This window comes from Sinocyclocheilus grahami, unplaced genomic scaffold (assembly GCF_001515645.1).
Source record: "Sinocyclocheilus grahami isolate Dianchi unplaced genomic scaffold, SAMN03320097.WGS_v1.1 scaffold126.1, whole genome shotgun sequence".
NCBI lineage: Eukaryota > Metazoa > Chordata > Actinopteri > Cypriniformes > Cyprinidae > Sinocyclocheilus > Sinocyclocheilus grahami.
In genome coordinates this window covers 2,097,297-2,119,053 of record NW_015505305.1, presented here as the reverse complement: position 1 = coordinate 2,119,053, position 21,757 = coordinate 2,097,297, and the positions used below count along the sequence as shown (strand labels likewise).

The following is a 21,757-nucleotide window of genomic DNA, read 5'->3' as shown; positions in this document are numbered from 1 at the left end:
AATACTTAGGACCATGTTATATTTCAGTTTTTCTTTTTTAATAAATCTGCAAAAATGTCAACAATTCTGTGTTTTTCTGTCAATATGGGGTGCTGTGTGTACATTAATGAGGAAAAAAAATTAACTTAAATGATTTTAGCAAATGGCTGCAATATAACAAAGAGTGAAAAATTTAAGGGGGTCTGAATACTTTCCGTACCTACTGTATATATATATATATATATATATTTATTTATTTATTTATTTAAGTTTAGTTATTTTTCCCCATAGGTTTTTAACATTCTAAAAGCTCTTTATTTCAAATATACTACAAGCTAGTCAGTGTATTCAGTAGGTTTAATGTATTCTAAGTTGTTTCAGAAGTATTGCAAGTATTACATACAACAATAAAACAGTGCATTGACATAAAAAAGGAAATTTACTTTTGGTACTTAAGTACTTTCAAAAGCAAGTACTTCTGTACTTTTACTTAAGTAAAAATCTGTCTTTACAACTTTTACTTGTAATGGAGTAATATTTGGCCAGCGGTATCTGTACTTTCACTCAAGTAATGGAGTTGAGTACTTTGTCCACCTCTGCTCCTAAGCGATTGAGGTGTTCTGTTGTTGGATGTAATAATGAACATAGCAGACGTCATTTACTCCTGCATTTAAAGGAAAATGCTACAAAAACGGCTTGATCTGAAAAGAGCTGTTTTTGACAGGGTAAAAAAGGGGTTTTTTACACTACCATTGAGAAATTTTAACTAAACTATGTTACAGACTTTTCATTAAGACCCTAAAGAATCATATCAACTTGTGGAAAATGGGCATCCTATGACCCCTTTAAAGACTCACAGTCTGTGCAAACACATTCGGTTTCGGTGACAGGTGGTCTGCTGTAGGATCAGCACTGGAATGTTGTTGATCCATTTTTAGACTAGCCATGTGGACAAAAGTGGAGAGCGGTGCTGTTGGAATCTCACAGCTTACGAGGGGTGGTTTGGGTCGACTTTTTGGTTGAGATAAGAACGAGTGTTGGGAAAAGGACATATATATTTCTTGACCACTTTACTCACTCATTTTGGGCCCTTAAATATTGTTGAGCACCCCCTACAGTCTCTTTAGTGCAGGTAGTCAACATTAGACAATATGTGTGTGCTTTTTTCCTCTCTGGATTGATTCCACACCTGTCTGTGTCAGTCAAGGGAAAAGCTGTTCAGAAAAGCCCTGGATGGGCACGACAGAAACAGTGTCAGCTCATTAACTTACAATGCCAAAGAGATTAGCTTACATCTGAAAGAGTTGCAGGACAAGGATGAAAAGTCCTACAAGGTGGAATGGATCGTTATTGATCCTGAGGGATTCACAGGTGAGATCTGACAGAAAGATTTGTATCTTTTTCTGCTGTTTCATCCAAATACACAATCTATCTGTCTCCTTTCTTGCAGAAAATGGCGAGTGGGAAATTGTTCACAAGCCTGCCAGGAAAAACATTTATAAAAACATCCCAATGGAAAGCAACAAGCACCAGGATATCACCTTTTACCTCATCATTAGACGTAAACCTCTGTTCTACGTTGTCAACATCATCATTCCCTGCGTGCTCATCTCTTTCCTGGCCTCTCTCGTCTACTACCTGCCTGCAGACAGTGAGTGATCCTGCCGTTTACTACACTTTAAAGCTCATAGACCCCATATTGTCACAATATGACAGAAATACCATGACAGGGTATTGAAAGAAGCAGTTAATATGTTTGTTACATATATCAGAATACATATATGTTTGTTTGTTACATATATTAAAATTCATATATGTTACAAAACGGTATGTCATTACATCTTTTTCCTGTTTCAGGTGGTGAGAAGATGACATTGTCCATCTCTGTGCTGCTGGCTCTGTCTGTGTTTCTGTTGCTAATTTCACAGCGTCTGCCTGAGACGTCTATGGCAGTTCCCTTAATTGTGAAGTATGCCAATATCAGATATATTGCATGAGAATGTTTCAGTATCACTAATACAGAATAAATTCACAAAGCTATTGACGATACTAAAGTATTGATTTTAAACACAAATACACAGTGTTTTTTTAAAGAAGTTATTTATCTATTAGCAACAGTAAAATAGTAATAAAATAGTAATACAATGAATTTTTTTGAATTTGACAGGTATCTGATGTTTATCATGGTACTGGTCACTGTGGTGGTGCTGAATTGCGTAATTGTGCTCAACTTGCATTTTCGGACCCCCAGCACCCATGTCATGACCAAATGGACCAAAGAGGTCAGGCCCTCACTTGTCTGTGCGATAATTAAGTTTTTTTGCATGTGAAGCTAATAATCTCATGCATAATCAACTTTGACTATTGTGTCCAAAAATTTAGATTTTTTTATTGATGTGTGTAATAGTAGCAGCATATGCATGGAGAAATTTGCATAGCATATGCATAGAGAATTTTTAAAATTATTTTCATGTTCACCATTAACATTCTGTAGTATTTTGTCTAAGTAAATAAAAAATAAAACACTAACAATAGCAAAATCAAGTAATTTAAATACTTTCAATGAATTTTGATCTCACATTATATGAAAAATGGTATTGAGATTTGCTAAAGATTACATTTATTTATTTTTACTTATTTATGCATTCAGCAGATGCTTTTATCCAAAGTAACTTATAAAAGAGATACAAAAGCAATGACAATTTTTTTTAAATTTACTCACCCTCAGGATGTCCAAGATGTAGATGTATTAAACATTAGAATTACATCACTTGTTCAGCAATGGATCCTCTGCAGTGAATGGTTGCCATCAGAATGAGAGTCCAAGCTGATAAAAACATCATAAAAATCTATATGAGAGCCACACAAATCCAGTTGAAAAACTACAAGCTGTGTCTTTGGAAGAAAGAAATCCAACTTCTTTTTAACTGCTTCCAGCAAAAACACAAGTCCTATATCCATAATATTGCTTTCTCCAGTGAAAATGTTTTCTGAATCAGGAGAGAGATATGCACAGATTAAGCACCATTTACAAGCGAAAACAGTCCAAAACAGTTCTATGTTCAAAATGTTCAGTTCTATAAAAATGTGGATTTGGATGTGAGAGGACAACAGGGCATGGACTTTTTCATGGAAGAAAGCATTATTAGGGATTTTGGCCAGAAGCAACAGTTTAAAGTTAAAACAACTTAATTAGTTCACCCAAAAATGAAAATTGGCTTGTGTTTTACTCACCCTCGAAGCATCCTATGTGTATATGACTTTCTTCTTTCAGATGAATCCAGTCGAAGTTATATAAAAAATTGTCCTGGCTATTCCAAGCTCTGTCATTGCAGTCAGCGGGTGTTGCAGTTGAACAGTCCACAAGTCGTTAAATAAAGTTCGCGCATTCATAATAAAACGTGCTTCACACAGCTCTGGGGGGTGAATAAAGGCCTTCTTTAGTGAATCCATGCGTTTTTGTAAGAAAAATATTCATATTTCAAATGTAATAAACACGTTTCTATCACTTCCACCAACTGCCAGTGACGAACGCGGAGAGACAACAAAACAAAACGCCGGTCACTAAATAGAAGAACAAACCGAAGATTTGCAAAGGAAAAAGTCAGAGGGTTTCGATATAAGGCAAGATGAGACTGGTTTTCCTTTGCTAAAGTAAGGAAACTTTGCTTCCATTGCTCCTGTAAACAAACTCGCGAGACTAGCATATCTCAGAGGCGCATGCGCTGATGACAGACACCGGAAGTGAGAGAAAAGTGTTTATTACGTTTGAAATACAGATATTTTTCTTACAAAAACGCATGGATTTACTACAGAAGGCCTTTATCCACCCCTCGGAGCCGTGTGAGGCACGTTTTATTATGAATGCGCGCGCTTTGCTTGACGACTTGTGGACTGTTCAACTGCAACACCCGCTAACTGCAATGACAGAGCTTGGAATAGCCAGGACAATTTTTTATATAACTTCGACTGGATTCGTCTGAAATAAGAAAGTCATATACACCTAGGATGCTTCGAGGGTGAGTAAAACACAAGCCAAGTTTCATTTTTGGGTGAACTAACCCTTTAATTATGGATTTGTTTCTTACAAACACACAGCTTTTTACATAAGACATTAACACTGTAGTACTCTACAATACTCCACTACACAATAGTGAAGGATTGAAGTATTTTGTGATTGTTATGATTTTTTTAAAATCATTTTTATATATTTAGCTGTTTAGACTCTCATTCAGATGGCACCCATTCACTGCAGAGGATCCATTGGTGAGCAAGTGATGTAGTGCTAGATTTCTCCAAATCTGTTCTAACAAAGAAACAAATTCAGCTATATTTTGGATGGTCTGAGGGTGATTACTTTTTTAGCAAATTTTCATTTGCACTATTTCTTTAAAGACTGCTCATCTTGTCTGCTACAGTTCTTTTTGGAGCGACTGCCTCGTCTACTCCGCATGTCCCGTCCATCCGATGACAAACCCAGCCTGGAGGGGGCGCTGCCGCGGCGTTCCAGCTCAGTGGGGTACATCGCCCAGGCCGAGGAGTACTATAGTGTTAAATCACGCAGCGAACTGATGTTTGAGAAGCAGTCTGAGAGGCATGGCATGGCTGCTCGCCCCACTCCCAAAGCTAGTCAGTCCCACATGATCAGCATGACACTTTAAACTCACATTATGATGATATTTAAGTAATGCCGAGTTCACACTGCACGATTTTCAAACTCGTCAGATCGCCGTTGTTTTCACACTGCGGGACTCTCACGGGCGTCGGCTACGTGTCGGCGATTCCCTCAGATCACGTCTTTGATAATTCACACTGTGTGGTTGTCACTCGCGTGAACGAGCACCAGTTTGCCTCCGATTTTGGGCATTTGTCGGCGATTTCGCAAAACCTGTCGGCGAGTGAAAAATCGGGCTAAAATCGTGCAGTGTAAACTCGGCATAATGCCAAGTTCACACTGCACGATTTTCAAACTCATCGGATCGCCGTTGTTTTCACACTGCGTGACTATCTGGGGTAGCATTCACTTGCTGCTGTGTTCACATTGCACAATGGATCTGCGACAGGGGGTTTCACATTGCATGACTTCACAATAGGAAGAATCGCCGACAGCTCTGTCTGGTGCAGGGTTGCCAGGTTTTCGCTACAAAACCCGCCCAATTACTACTCAAAACTAGCCTGAAAATAGCCCAATTGCTTTCGAGGGGGTCCCCCAGTAAAGTTGGGGGGAGGGGGATACACATTTTCTTGGCGGGGTTCTCCTGGTACAATTCACATTCCAGGGCCTAAATTTCACATTACTGGGGTCGCATAAAAAACAACCGGCGGCAATCGCGGATTTGGTAACACTATTCTGCGAACTATGTTTCATATAACTCCTCCCCGAACTTCCCGCTGCCCTGTGGGGGGAGGGGGATACACATTTTCTTGGCGGGGTTCTCCTGGTACAATTCACATTCCAGGGCCTAAATTTCACATTACTGGGGTCGCATAAAAAACAACCGGCGGCAATCGCGGATTTGGTAACACTATTCTGCGAACTATGTTTCATATAACTCCTCCCCGAACTTCCCGCTGCCCTGTATCTTGGTCTTTCATTGGCTGTAGGTCATCGCAGATGTCGTTTTCAGTCAGAACTCATTTCACACAGCGTGATTGTGAATCGCCGACAGCTCCAGATATTTAGCATGCCAAATATCTCACGGGCGTCGGCGACGTGTCGGCGATTCCCTCAGATCGCGTCTTTGATAATTCACACTGTGTGAACCAGCACCGATTTGCCTCCGATTTCGGGCATTTGTCAGCGATTTCGCAAAACCTGTCGGTGAGTGAAAAAGCTTGCTAAATAAGTGCATTGTGAACTCGGCATAAGTGTTATCACAGTTTAATACCATTTAAAGAGTAAATTCTTCACAGCGTACACATCCAGTAATGACTCAGAGGTGTCAGAACAGCTGTACAACGAGATGAAGCCAGCTGTGGAAGGAGCCAATTACATCGTTAAGCACATGCACGACAAAAATGACTATAATGAGGTAAGAAGACAATTAAATCTAACGTTGCAGGAGATGGTTAGATATATATGTAGATAGGAGCTTGCTGCATGAATCCGTGAGTACAGTTTACAAACCCGAGGGAACGGATTGCGAAAGCGTGCGCACGGATTATGAATTTGTGGATACGGATTCAATCCAATTCCTCTTTTAACCCTGAAAAGCTTGACATATAAAATAATTTATAAAAAGTGTTTTTTTAACCAAACAGACTTTTAAACCTTTAGACAAAATGTGTTAAGAATATTTGATACAGCAGGGTTTCATAGTAATTAAAGTATAAAAAAAATAAAAAAAATAGTTGCATCTAGTATTTCTGAATCATTTGTAGTGATGTTTTTTTTTTTTTTTTTTTAGCTTTTTTGCATATTGCTTTTCAAAGCAGATTTAAAAATCCTGTAATTACCATCAAATCGATGACTTTATCTAGTAGAAAAATGGTCCACATGTCAAAGATTCATTCTTAAAGTACTTGAGCTATTATACAGCACCACAGGAACAGGAGAAGGAGAAAAGCAACTGGAGTGAAAAATATAGAGGTTTGATTATGCATAGTGTAATAGACCATAGTTGATTCATTCAATCTTTAGGTCTAAAATACATCCTGTCATTAAAGTACATAAATCTTCCTTGGTGGTGGAAACACAGAGAAGCAGACACAGTAAAAACATGTTTGAAATGGAGAAAACTTGATTTTGTGTGCAAACCTACCCATGCAAATGTCACTGTCATGATGCAAGGGTTTGTGGTTGTTGCCAGGGTGTTGCTATGTGGTTGCTAGGGTGCGTTGGGTGGTTGCTAGGGGGTCACTTACTGTCCCCAGTCAAAAGAGCCCACCTTTATATTTTCCCCCCACTTTAATGTAAGTCAATGGGATTTTTTGCTTAATTTTTGTCTGCCATGTGAAAAAAAAGAAGACTGTCTTTGATTTGCACAAGTAGTCCAATTTAGCACTCTCCCTATCAGTACACACACAATCCTGTTATTTAAGCCACTGCTTGGAGGCTCTAGTAAACTCAGACTAATTTTTTTTTGCAGAAAAGACCAAGCCTCAGATAGGAGGCCACACTGTCCTCTCTAGAGTGTATTTGCCCCATTTAGATGAAATGAGGATTTTCCCGTCCCGCCATTACAGTCCAAGGCCCTTCCCTCCAGCTCAACCCTTGCTGAAGTTGTGAAATGAATAATTAATAGTCCACATGCTGTGAGTTATTAAGTGAAAATAACTCAGTGCTCTGTCATGTCTGGAAAATGATCTGGAAGTTGGTAGTAACTTTGATCGATTGACTCTTTAAAACCTTGTTATTGTGGTCCACACAAATTGGCTTTGAGATTGGATCTGAAATCTAAACTGGAGATTAATCCAAAGTTGCTGACAGTGGGGGGCCGAAGAATAGATCTATATCCCCACCACGGGGACCCCAGCTCCTCTAGACATTTGTCCATTGGTCTTGATAGAATGGCTTAATGGCCTGCAATCGCTCTATTGGAGAGTGTTTGTTTAGCTTTGTGGAAACGGTCATCCATCAGCTGAGTGGTTATGCTATTATAGTGAGAGAAAGAGAGAGAAAAGCTCAAACCAGCGAGACTAATAGCTTCAAGAAGGCTCATCAAACATGCACTGTGACTACTGAACCAAAGTGATCTATCAATTTAGTTGAGTAACACTGATGTAAGAAAGTATCATGTACTAAAAGCAGAAATGTAAAGCTCATATTTTTGTTAAAGGACATTTACGAATTCTTACATTTTATATTTGTAAATATGTTAATCATCAATCGCATTTCCCATAATTTCTGGAATCGGATTAGAATCTCAACTTGCAATGCCCAGTCTGTGAAGGAAACACTCTTTTTTAGATAGTTTGTTCCCATGAATTGATGAGCGCGTTAACAAAACCCTAACTGGTTAATAAAAACTGGGTCGCAATTCAGTCCAAATCATTCAGGCAGTTCTTTTTGTGACTTAATAAAACAGTAACACGATACTTCATAACACAGAGAACAAACAGAATGATGGATTAAGTGAATATTTATCTACAATCAGAAACATACCTGCAAAATCATCCTAATGTTTGCCAGCGATAAGGACTTGAATTTCAACACCTGCACGTATAACGTCTTGTGAAGGACTCTAACTCTGCAGGTAAACACATTTTCCAATCAAAGAGCTACAAAACATTAACATTAACCTGAAAACATCAAAAGTATATATACATTTTTTTTTTTTGAATATATATTTTGGAGTGTTTGTACTTATTTATGGGTTTGTGCACACTTGTATGCTAAGTTGCAATGTATTTTTCTGTTCATCTGCCTATTTATGAATCAAATTGTTGTTAATGTAGTTTTGATTTGTTAGTGATTAAAAGGACAGCTTTCTGTCCCTATATACTGCCATGGTTCAACACCTGCACGTATAACGTCTTGTGAAGGACTCTCACTCTGCAGGTAAACACATTTTCCAATCAAAGAGCTACAAAACATTAACATTAACCTGAAAACATCAAAAGTATATATCAATGTTTTTTTGGAATATATATTTTGGAGTGTTTGTACTTATTTATGGGTTTGTGCACACTTGTATGCTAAGTTGCAATGTATTTTTCTGTTCATCTGCCTATTTATGAATCAAATTGTTGTTAATGTAGTTTTGATTTGTTAGTGATTAAAAGGACAGCTTTCTGTCCCTATATACTGCCATGTTAACACGAGTAATGTTTTTCTTTAGTGTGTATTTTACATTTTTATTCTTGTAAATACATATTTGTTTTGATTCCTTACAAACTGTGGAGAAATTTTCTGTAATAACTGGCAGCATGACAGAGATACCGATTATTCCTTTAACAACATGCTTCCAAAAGGAAACTCTGGCTTAAAGGGAACAAGTATGCAACCTCTCAGCTTGTTCTCAGGACACACAGGTATCTTGGTGCAACACAAACATATTCCACCCAGCTTTGTTTATTAGGGATAAGCAGCCCTGTGGTAGCTGTCAGACAGCACTGCTAACCCACTTCATTTTACAAAACAGCATACGCTCTCTCTTTTTGCCATTTGAGTAGAGTAGGAGCAGCATGGATTGGGGAATATATTGAACGTCTCCACAACATCTAGGCCAGCAGGAAATAAAATAAACTCTAGTTCCTCCCACTCAAAAGCAGCAATGCGTTCTGAAGCCGGTCCCCCCTCCATCCATCTGGAGGTGTTTGTTTACCACCCTGTTTGCACAGCAAAAACAGCATAAGGAAGCCGAGCTGACAGAATCTTTCTATCTGACGTTCGATTACCTCGGGAAGCAGTGCTTTCCCTGCTTCTCATAGCACTTGTCCAAGAACAAAGGACAAGCTTTTCTGTTGTGTCTAAAACTATGATATCCAGATCTCACTCTAAGCATGTGATTATTACGAGATCACAACTCGTATATACAGTACATTAGTAAACCTGCCTGGCAATACTATTAAAGAAAACATACATAAAAAGTGAGATCAATCTTTTTTGTTTTGCTTAAAGGTGCTAAAAAAGGACTGCAAATTTAGCTCATGTCTGTGTATGATCAGAAGGGGGCACACTATCCCAAATGTGCGAGAATAGAACTAAAATGTCATACACTGTGACAAAGATCAGTTTCAAAAGCAGTTGCGGCCACACACAGCTCTGCTAAAAGAGCACACTTAGGGGACAAATATGAAATCAGGCGCTAAAAAGCCCATGAATCAGCCTGTGCTGCAAATGAATCTGACAGCTCCTTTTTTCCTGCTCTGATTCTTTCCTCCCTGTGTGATTAAGAGTGCAGGTTTATGGGGCAGAGCCCACTGATCACTGAATCTCTATGGTGAGGTCCCACGGAATCTGTTGTATGATTCATGCTGACATACTGGGGCCTGATCTGGGCCCGACTCCAGCCTCCTGGCTCCATCTGCTCTGGTTCTGAAGGAAGGATGAGTTGGAACAAAATCAATAGGCAGCCAGGATGAAGGCCAGGGATGATGGTGAACTGCCGAAACTGTCCATGTTGGATGAGTTTGCTAGGCCACTTCAATTTATATAGAAAACACTCGAAAAGGTTTCGTTCAGCATCATATGGCAAACCATGACATATTTTCTCATCTTTTTTTAAACAGAAATGTTTATGACAAAGTACTTTATTATATTTGTGTTTCAGTGAATCAGTTAAAGATGTCTAAGACAGAAATCCTAAGGCAAAGAAAGTTGTTTTTCTATTTTAGACATGGCTGCCAACAATGATAAAGCACAATAAACAAAGTTTTTCTACCTAACTGTTATGCTAAAAACCCTAGTGCTTCTTTTGAAATTCAAGGGTATTTTTCTTTACATTTTAGAGTCAAGGCCAACATTTCTGGCCAAAACAATAGTCAAAATAATGTTTTTGCTGTTTCATGACTGCTTGTTTTGTGTTCCACAGTAGTTTTAGGTTTTGCAAGGTTCCAGTTGAGGCAACATCCCATCTAGTTTAACAAAGTTTTGTTAAATGAGCTGCATATTTCACATATTCTCATGGAAATTAAAATCATTTAATAGCGTTTTAAGACTTTAGGGTATGATCTTGACTTTCAGAAATTGACTTTCAAAAATATCCACTAGAGTGAAATGTGTGGCAACTAGCACCGATTGACCTCCCATTTATGAATCTTTGAGTTATTCCTGTCACTCTTATGGTTTACGCTATCATAGTCCTCCATCATTTTGGTTTAGACCATAACATTAGCCACATATAGTCCCATAGGTGGCCAAGTCTCATGCAAATATAGCCCCTCTATGAGCATCATTACATATTCCAGACAAATACTTTGCGTGCACTGCTTTTATAGAGTTTCTGAAGCAGGGCGAACCAGCGTGTCCTCATTAAAATGAATACAGCCGAAAGCCTTTTATCCTCGTGGGAAATAAACCGAGCGCGCGAGTCAAATTCACTTTGCCGCACCACCCACAGGATTGAATCAACGCTCGCCGCTGCCTTTGGAAGCGACGTCAATTGAGTCCCCGTGCGTACGCCGCACATTTCTCTCTGTCTTACTCTATATACCCACTAGCCCACCTCTGAAAGGTACAGACCCCTAAAGAGGAGAAGAAAACGAAGGGAGGGGAAGGGAGAAACAGGAGAGACTGCAGTTGGTGCATGGCATGAAGACGCGACTGTTGGTGCCCGGCTGAGCATGGCACATTATGCCAGGATCTGAACCGAAACGGGGAGCAGATTCGGGCTTTTAGATATGGGTGTTGATAATAAGAAACCCATAAGTTTGCAGGAGTAAAGGGTTAGGAATGTGCTTGATGTCGTTCGGTGTGACGCTTTGGATGCGCAAATCTGGATGGGATGAAATCGCGTGAGCCAAATCTAGGCGCTTAATGTAAGACCACCGATCTGAGCTCCCCAGAGCTGCGTTAAACCACATCTTCTGCCCCTCGCAGCCTTGTTAAGGGGGCAACCACAGAAAGTTTCGCGATGGCTCTCGTCATGGAACCTGTTAGTAAATGGAGCCCCAGTCAAGTTGTGGACTGGATGAAAGGTACGTGATGCGTTTTTGGTCCCTAAACCCATCGTTTACTAACCTAATGGCGCAAGGTAGTAAAGAAAGAACATGATGTCTTGCATTTCACTTGATATATCAGATCATGTATGTTCTAGTTGGGCATTCTTGATGCCTTTTCTTCCCAGCAGTAAAGCGTACATATGTCTGATGTTAATGATGGCAATCAGGGTGCGAATTAGCCTAACTCATAGATTATAAATATACATTAGGGCTGGACAATAATTCAATATCAATATGTATCGCGATATAATTCTTTTCAATAACGTTACGAGCTGGACTCTGACACTCAGTTGAGTGACTCGAAGGAAGTTAAAACAAAAGTCTTAAACGTATGTGTTGTTTTACTTGTATGTTAGTCTCAATTAACGTTTTCCGACAACATTTAGTATCCACAAAAGTTATTTTACAAGTTAGTCAGAAAGCACTAAATAGCCGCTAGCAAACAGAAGTCCTGTTTGCCTGAGGAGGTAACCATAGCAACAGTTCGCTGCGCGAGCGCTTTCCGTCAGGATCGGTATGGGATGAGGACAAAACACGATCAACGTAATTATTTATCTCTTTACTATAGATTTTCACAAATGTATAATATTTTTGTTTAAAATGTCGTTAAGATAGTTGACGGTTAGCTAGGGACACTAAATACAGTTAGAAACACTGATCTATATATAATGTTCTCTATTATAGATCAGTGGTTAACGTTAGAAACGTCGACAGAATAGACTAAATTACAGACAGAAATTTCTTTAAAAAGTCGACCGCACTGAAAGCCATAGATATCAAATCACGTAATTCAGCCAACAAAAGATAATTAGCGACTTATCTGCAATCATGAGAATTTTACTTTGCTATAGCACATGAAAGAGCTTGAACTCCGAATCAACATGACACAGTTGTACACTAGCAGTAACGTACAGGCCTAATGGGAAAGCTGGTGACAAGAGCATCAAAAACCAGCCTTTTCATTAGACACGGATTAAATTAGAGGATTTTATGGGGTCCTTAGATGCAATGTGAATGAGCTTCCTCGTGTATTAGGCTAGTTGAAGAAGAGAAGCAGAATCTTTGATGCTCTGAGGCGGAGGGGGCAATTACGCACCTTCTCTGCTCTCGTGGGCGTGGGCGGCGTGTCCAGATTCGTCATCACAATAACAAATCGAGCAGTGAGTTATCGAGGTTGTATGACAGGAGTCCAGCGCGTCCCAGTGGGATTATGATTCACAGATCTGTGATATAAGGCTTGTTATCAGATTTCAGATATAAAATTGTTCTTCATATCATGTCTTCGAGCGAATATGTAATGACGAAGTAGAAATATGCGAGAATATGAGAATAGCATTAGGTTTTCTGCATTTGCAAATAATGAAGGTTATAACAGCAGCACATTGTGCTATTTTAATAGTTTTTTTTTTTTGCATTGGTTCACAACTGCTATAGAATTTGCAACATCCCCCTATATTCAGATTACTAACACATATGAGTTTGATTCTGAAATGAATATGGTTGGTCCTGAGCATGTGGTTAAAGCTTTGGTCTGGAACTAAATTCTCTCATTAAATTATAGACTTTTGCATGTGCATGTCTACTAGAATTATGCAGAGTTTGTGTCTTGTCATTTGTGCGTCAATGTGAGCATCTGTGAGGAACAGCTGAGAGACTAACCATCAGAGCAGAAGACTTCTTCAGGACTGTAAAGAAGGGCTATTTGCCCTCATTTTGGATTCAAATTGTTGTGTACTATTTTTAGAGATTGTAATTAGGCCTACATTTATTGTTGTGCTCTCTATCAATTTGTCTCATCATTCATCCATTCAGACTTGTACTTATAAGCTGTAATATCTACCTAGACCAATTAGTGGCTTGGTACTGGCCCCCCTTTACAGTCCCAATTACAAGCACATAACCTGCAAAAGATAGAGCTGTGGTATTTTACCTGCTTGTGAAGAGCAGATTAATTTAATAGCACAGCTAATGCAGCTTACAGGGAGACGGGATGTAGCTGAATCAGTCTGGTTCAGGCTGAATTGAAGTGGAGGCTTATTTGCTGTGTGTGTGTGTGTGTGTGTGTTGGAGGGTACATATGTACATGATCTTTAGGTCAAACTACATCTGTGACTTACAGCAAATTTATTTTTCAGTTTGTGACTCAGAGAGTCAGTGAGTGTTTTGATCGATGCACGTACATGCTGCGCACACCCCCAGGCCTACACATTACACTCAGCACACCCCCTCTATGGCCCTCTCTAAATGCCATTATTAAAGTCTCGCTAATGCTGGAATGGTGTATTGGTGCTCTGAAGGCTGCCTGGAGTGGCACAAACTCATTTACTTCAGAATCAGCAAAGCATTTGGAAGAGACCATAGAACGGTGGGACGGAAGTCTCGAACAGCTTTGTCTGTTTGTGATGACACTTTAAAATGATCATGTGGACACAAGACTAATTTTGTCCATGTTGCAGACCAGGAAGTGATATCCAGCACCTGAAAAAAAACAGACTTGAGGCCCGTTCACACCAAGAACGATAACTATAAAGAAAACTGTACAACGCATAATCTGTTTATTGTGCGATGCAGTTTTGCCATCTGCCACTTTAAATGGTCGAGCTCTTTAAAGCAGGATTATCTGTTAAAGTTTTTATCATTCGTCAGCTTGAAAAACACATCTGAAAATGATTCCAATGACATCGCTGCTCTGTGCCATTATCATTATGGTCGTGATGTGGACTCTGCTATTCTTTTAAATCAAAAACGATTTTTAAAACTGTATTGTTACAGGTATCATTATTGTCCTTGGTGTGCATGGGCCTTTAAAGGGATAATTCACCCCAAAATGAAAATTCTGTCATTCATTACTCACCCTCATGTAGTTCCAAAAACGTAAAGACCTTTGTTCATCTTCGGAACACAAATTAAGATATTTTTTATTAAATCCGAGAGCTTTCTTACCCCGCATAGAAGGGAACTACAACATTCAAGGCCCAGAAAGGTGCACAGTTTGTTCAAAAAGATCTCAAATATTGTGTTTGTGATTTAAACAGCAATATTGTAAACATTTAACTTGTAAAGTTGCTGATGCTTATATAATCAAAATCAATATAGTTTATTTAATTAAAAATCATTGCAAATAATAATATAAATAATATAATACATAATTTATTATTTCTATAATCATTGTTAAGTGTGAAACTCTTCACACTAATGCTGTTTTGACTAGATAAAGATGACAGAATGAGAACTTTAAATATTTTGATTTAAATAGTCAAAAATATTCAAAACTTGAATATTTTTGTATTCTTTTATTATTATTATTAATATTATTATATAAAAAGAAATTATAAAAGAAAAAAACATCAACATACAGTAAAACTATGAAGCTATACAACAAATGTGGATCATTTATTATTATTTTTTTTATTGATTTAATTATGATTAATTATTTTAACTGTATAAATATTTTAATACTTTGCTAAACTTCAGTTGTTTCATGTATTGAAATCTCATGTTCCAGTGTTGAGTATTCATGTGATGTTTTGCTCTCCATGCATTTTTCATCGAAAAATTGAAGTACATATTATGACATAATGTTGCAATTTGCATAGAACAACTTCTTAGTGTTACTTAAACAAAATTTGTATTTGTTATAATGATGGCAGATTTTAGTTAATTGAAACGTGACCTTATAAGGTTAGTCAAGGCATTTCTTTGGAAATAATTAAGCCAGCTGTGGCCTTCTTATCATCACTTTTTAAAGATCGAACACCTCTTTTTTTATTTAATTTTTTTACAGTGTTCGGAATGCAACAGCTGGAAACACTGTGTACACTTCTGTGAGTGTGTACGACTACTCCTTCCTCTTGATTAGCCTTCTGACCGCAGGGCTTTAGATCTAATCAAGTTCTGTCACATCACTGCAGCCTCACAAACTGATAGACAGCAAGCCTGCTTTCTCCATCTCTCTATCTGCAGTTCTTACTTTGTTTCTCCTTTCCTTGCTCTTTCCTATAAGTGCTATGTATAATCATCTCCTGCGGCTATCAGTGTGCGTCACTTTTCATGAATACAGTATGCTCATTTAGTAAAAGCATCAGAGACACAAATCCCATGCTTTTTTAGTTTTTTGTGAGAAGTATTAGAAATGTTAGAAATGTAATATAAAATGAACCTAACATGAAGCTCTGGGCATGAAGCGTCCAGCTTAACCAGTCAATTCTTTTATCCAAATTATTGTTAGAAAAAAACTTTTTCAGGTCCTATTTTGTATGTTTCAGGCCCTATTTGTGGAAAGCGCCATGTATCTGCTATGCTGGCCAACACATTCCAGAGAATAGAGAAGTAAACATCTCAGCCTCTGATTGAAGGCCCATCTCTGATGCCAATGTCTGCATCTCTGTAAAGATTAGGGTGGAGCACTTTGGCTGAACTAGAACCAGCATCTGTGGTTTCTCAGTTAGACTGTGGTCCTGGTCTTGCTGTGCTTTTGTGGCTTGTGGTTTTACTGGGAAGCGGTAGTGCTTCAGATAGAGTCATTGCCTCGGAGGGAGTGTTCAATATAACTGACCGCCGCTGGGAGCTGTGCGCTAGAGCCTATAAATCTGCTGACGGACCATTCAAGTCCTGAATCTGTACCTACTGAGATATTTTAGTATCAAAATCAATTTGACTGAGAATTGTTCATCACACGGATGCCACGATGAATAGATAAAATGATGAGTCAGAGTTCTTTTATAATTCATTAGACTCTGTTGTGCTCATTTAAATATCAACTTTGTCTCAGATTTTCCTTTGGAATAATCAAACTTGAATGTTTTTTTGTAATATATTTGTCAGGGTTCTGTCACTTCGGTCTGGTGTAATTCATGGTTTTGTGACAGAGCCCTGACACTCGCGTCATGTCATTGTTTTCATGTGAGCGTGCGGGTTCGAGAGTGCTCGAGCCGTGCGCTCTCGTCTGCGTGTACTGTTTCATGTTGGAGCATGGTGTTCAGATCCCGGCACTCATGTCTTGCGTTTCGGTTTCGTGTCATGGTCCGGACACTCGCGCTCCATGTTCTGTCTGGTTGTGTGAGCGTGCGGTCTCGAGTTCGCTCGGCCGTGGCTCTTCTGTCTATGTGTGTTGTGTATTGTGCAGCACGCGGTTTGTGTTCAGCCGCGTGCTTTTCTTGTTGTCTTGTGTGAACATGCAGCTTATGAGTTTTCTCATTAGCTGCGTGTTCGTGTCTTGTTTTGTTCAAGCACATGGCTTGTGATTGTTTTGCTGGCCATGTGCTTGTGTTTTGTTTTTGTGTGTGCACTTGGCTTTTGACTTCGTTTCCTGTGTGCCATGTGCTCTCATGTCAATTGTCTTAACCCCACCCATCTTGTTACCTGATTATTGGTTAATTTGCCCCACATGTGTTCCCTCGTTACCCTCCTCATTTGCTCTCTATTTATTGTCCTTGTGTTTGCTGTCCTGAGCGAGTTCGTTGTCGAATGTACCCGGTCGTGTTCCTTGTCCTGCCTTGTCCTGCCAGCCAGTCAAGTTGCCAGCTGTTTTTTCCCGTACGGAGTAGTTTTTGTTTGTTTTGTTTCTGCCTTTAATAAAGCCCTTATCTTCCTGCAATATTGAGTCCTCGCTCCATCCTTCATCCCCAACCCTGACAGAACGAACTCGCCAATAGAGGACTCAGCAGAACAATGGGCATCTTCCTGTTCCCATCTCCCTGCCCCTCCACTCATAAGATAGCTGCTCAACACAGGAGGCTCCTTTCTCTTCGGCAAGGGGGAGCCAGTGTGAAAGATTTTGCATACCAGTTCCTGTTTGCAGCGGAGGGACTCAACATCAGTGATGCAGAGCTCAAGGACGTCTTTAACACCAGCCTTAATGAGCCTGTCCATGCCTGGGGGATGGGAATGCTGGGGATATTGTCCTTCTGGCAGTTTGTTGGGTATGTCTACCACCGTGGAGAAGAGGGTGGCCTTCCTCCTCTTGGCCCTCCTCCCACTCTCCTCACAAACTACCTAGTCCCCAGTCCTCCTATGACCCGCCAACGGAGGAGGAGGAACAGGTCCACCTCATCTGCCCCCATTACTGTAGAGGTTGAACCTGCCGCAGCACCCCCAGAGGCGGCCAGAGAAGCCGCAGCACCCCCAAAAGTGCCTGATATTGCCGCAACACCCCTAGAAACACCTGATGAGGCTGCAGTGCCCCCGGTAGTGGCTGAAGATGCTGTAGCACTCCCAGAGGCATCTGAGGAGCCTGCAGTGCCCCCAGAGGTGGCTGAAAATGTTGCAGTACCCCTAGAGGTGGTAACGTCCGTGCCACCGCCTCGCCCTCACAAGCGCAGGAGAAGGAGGACTCCTGTCGCTTCCCCTAATCTGGGGGTCCAGGAGGACTTGCCGCTGGTGGTCCCATAGCCCCCAAGTGTAGTAGTCCCAGAGCTCCCTGTTATGGCCATGGAGGCAGTCCCTGAGCAGCCCACTGTTCCTGTCTGTCCTGTTGCGGTTGAAGAGGCTGCCCTCTCCTTGTATGTTGCCGCTGTTATGTGTGTCTGGGCTGCATACACTGTTCAGCTGGCTTCCTCCAGTCCTGTTGGTGCTCCAGAGGCCGTTCCAGTGCCTGCTCCCAGCCCGGAGGTTGTTCCAGAGCCACCCATATTCCCAGTCAGTCCTGCCATGGCCAAGAGGGCTGTCTTCACCTTCTATGTTTTGGCTGTTGTGCGAGCCTGGAGAATGCACACATCTTCCTCTGACTATGGACAAGTCTGCCTGCCAGAGCCTTGAGCCTCCAGAGTTCACTTCTAAGCCCTGGAACGACTTCAGAATGACTCTTGTGCCTAATCTAGAGCCCATCTGGTCAGTCCCACCGGCCCCGCCCCGGACATCCGCCAGGGCTACTGTACTGCGGGAGCCTCCCTGGTCCGTCCCTCTGGTTCCGCCTTGGCATCCTGCCAGGACTTCTGGACTGCCTGAGCCTCCCTGGCTCAACCCTCCCAGCCCTCCCTGGTCCCTCTAATGATTTTCTGGGCTGTACTGCTGGCACTGGCTTGGCTCCCCTCCCTCCCTCCCCTCTTTGTCTCTGTGTTTAGATTTTTCCGGTCTTGTGTTGTCTGTTGTGTATCGGTCTTGTGTTGTCATGTTCCTGTCTTGTTTTTGGGTGTTCCTCGTTAGGGACACCAGGTGGCGTCCCTTTTGAGGGGGGCTAGTGTCAGGGTTCTGTCACTTCGGTCTGGTGTAATTCATAGTTTCGTGTCGGGGCCCTGACACTCGCGTCATGTCATTGTTTTCACTCGTCTGCGTGTACTGTTTCATGTTGGAGCGTGGTGTTCAGATCCCGGCACTCATGTCTTGCGTTTCGTGTCGGGGTCCGGACACTCGCGCTCCATGTTCTGTCTGGTTGTGTGAGCGTGCGGTCTTGTCTATGTGTATTGTGTAGCACGCGGTTTGTTCACGCGTGCTTTTCTTGTCTTGTCTTGTGTGAACACGCAGCTTATGAGTTTTCTCATTAGCTGCGTGTTCGTGTCTTGTTTTGCTGGCCATGTGCTTGTGTTTTGTTTTTGTGTGAGCACTTGGCTTTTGACTTTGTTTCCTGTGTGCCATGTGCTTATGTCAATTGTCTTGACCCCACCCATCTTGTTACCTGATTATTGGTTAATTTGCCCCACATGTGTTCCCTCGTTACCCTCCTCATTTTCTCTCTATTTATTGTCCTTGTGTTTGCAGCCCTGAGCGAGTTTGTTGTTGAATGTTCCCGGTCGTGTGCCTTGTCCTGCCAGCCAGTCAAGTTGCCAGCTGTTTTTGCCCCTACGGGGTAGTTTTTGTTGGTTTTGTTTCTGCCTTTAATAAAGCCCTTATCTTCCTGCAATATCGAGTCCTCGCTCCATCCTTCATCCCCAACCCTGACAATATTATTGCATAAAATAATAATAAAATGATTTATTTTATAAAAAGAAAATTAAATGAAACAGTTATCAAAATAAAGTAAGACTATAAATCTGTGACAAAAATGTGAATAAAAAAGTCTGATAAGCTAGCTGTTATGCTTATTTAAATATCAACTTCATCTTAGATTTTGCCTAAAATTCCTTTGGAAAAACAAAACTTTAATATTTCTGTAATTTATTATTAATAATTTTACAAAAAGCCAATTAAATGAAGCAGGTATTGAAATACAGTAAGACTACAAAACTATACAACAAATATGTGGATAAAAGCGTCTGAGAATCTAGATATTATGGTAATTTAAATATCAACTTTGTTTCAGATTTTTCCTCAAATTCCTTTGGGAAAACAATAGGGTGAATATTTCTGTAATACATTATAATAAATAGATAAAACAATCTGGATACTGCTGGATACAGCAGTATATCATGACTGTCCAAGGGAAACAACTGAGACACTATAGAGATCGCGTTTGTGTTTTTTCCCCTTCGGCTACTACATGCACATAGATCTAACAATTATATATAATTCAAAATGCTTCAAGAATTTCCGCTCATTCATTTTGAACTAAAAACCTGAACTCATGTTCCTTTATGGCATTCTTCCCTTAAACTTTTTTCTTTTTTACCAATTGAGCAGAAGAAGAATCGCAGCTTCAGCTGAAATATCTTGACAGAAAGATGAAAGACCATGTAACGGCACGTCTCTTTCTCTCCGCTCCACACGGTCATAATTGATTGTCAAGTAGGAAGGTGCACTGTTAGACATTTCTGTAATTTCTACAGTTATTTACTGTATATCACCCAATATAATACTGCAAATTTGCTTTACAGTAAGTAACTGTAATACCCTTTGCATCATGGGAATTTTCTGTGATGTCAAACCCCACATACAGTGACTTACTGTATTTAAAAAAAATGCTGTATACTACTGTATTTGCCGTAACGGCCTCTTTGGCTCCATTCTATTGAGGTTGCTTTATTTTCCTCATTTCTCACATTTGGATTGACAAGATTTGACTTACACCGTCTACAACACCGCAACAGCTTGGGACTGACTACACTGGATGTTACATCGCTTGTAATGATTGGAAAATCCGTTTTTTCCTTCGTGTTAGTAACATCGCAAGCGCTTGGAGTACATCTGTATGTCAGAAATATACCGGGGCATCACTTTATTGTCCGCATCCACTGTAGATAGTATAATGGGTTCTATATGGTCTTTTCTCGAGTCGCGCCGCGCCGCACCACGCCACTCGCGTCCGAGGGAAGACACGGTACTAGCGCAGCAGCGCCGCGGGTTTTGTCCAGGGATGAACCAGCGAGAGTGGAAGAGTTCCGGAGAACATCTGTGCTGTGTGTCGATGCACCTTACTATAGAATAAGACCAGTAAGCAAGGTAAAAAATATATGTTTGTTTGTCTGTGTGTTTGTGTAAACATTTTTGCACAACAGTTTAACCTAGTAACATTTACCCGTCAACATAGCGGTAACAAACTTTACTATGGTAAACTGCGCTGTCGTTTCAAACGACTTTTGTCAGCTTATTGAATTACAAAATTAAAATTACTTTTAACGAGCAATGCTGATCCTGTATTAACATTAAGTTTACTAATGTGATTAACTAACTCATTTTGTTCAGGTGTTAGTAGTTAATGACTGCAATGAAGCATCAAGAAAGACATGAGCAGGCCAGCCACCCTGAGACTGATAATTCATGGTAAGAGGACAACTAGGTTTTGAGAGATTTGTGTATTCTATATGGGGGTTGCCTTTTAAAAGCGTGCCATTTCTACTTGTTTTTCAGAGAAGACATTTCTGTCACTAACAAAGTGGATGGTGAGCAAAGGTGGTGGCCACGTTTTGGAGCAGCAACTGGGTTTTGCAGATGGCTATGTATTCTTTGGCTGCTTATCTTTTTTCCCCATTATGTTTCTGTTGCCTAAAGATTCTTTGTTAGGATAAATCCAGATGATACAACATAATGCACTGCAAAATGTCCTAAGACAGGAGAAATGAAGATGCACTGTTCCAGCATTGGAAGACTGTATTTATAGGTGTTATACATGCAATGTTTTAAATAAAGAATTTGATATTTTGTAATTATTGTGTCTCTTTTAATTGAATGCCAGTAGTACCTATGTAGGGTAAAACTAAAATGAATTCTATATAAAAATGATAAAATCTAATGAAATATGTTAAAATGAATTAATTACAGTAGTAAACTGATGAATTGGATTTTTTACAGTAATTTACTGTAA

General features: G+C 40.2%; 2 protein-coding genes across 3 annotated transcripts in view; both read left to right on the top strand.

Moving 5' to 3' along the window:
- chrnd (cholinergic receptor, nicotinic, delta (muscle)) overlaps positions 1–6,068 on the top strand; it is a 14,555-nt gene extending 8,487 nt beyond the window's left edge. Inside the window, exons 6-11 of the mRNA XM_016278896.1 lie at positions 1,238–1,350; positions 1,430–1,630; positions 1,837–1,948; positions 2,147–2,261; positions 4,398–4,608; positions 5,893–6,068. Coding sequence (XP_016134382.1) covers positions 1,238–1,350; positions 1,430–1,630; positions 1,837–1,948; positions 2,147–2,261; positions 4,398–4,608; positions 5,893–6,068 — 928 coding nt within the window. The remainder of the gene's footprint in view (positions 1–1,237; positions 1,351–1,429; positions 1,631–1,836; positions 1,949–2,146; positions 2,262–4,397; positions 4,609–5,892) is intronic.
- A 4,916-nt stretch (positions 6,069–10,984) lies between these two features.
- The window catches only part of LOC107590225 (connector enhancer of kinase suppressor of ras 2-like), a 106,630-nt gene continuing 95,857 nt past the window's right edge, over positions 10,985–21,757 (top strand). For both annotated transcript variants that reach the window (XM_016278895.1, XM_016278894.1), the window contains exon 1: positions 10,985–11,559. In XM_016278895.1, the coding sequence (XP_016134381.1) occupies positions 11,496–11,559 (64 nt within the window). In that variant the 5' untranslated portion in view covers positions 10,985–11,495. The remainder of the gene's footprint in view (positions 11,560–21,757) is intronic.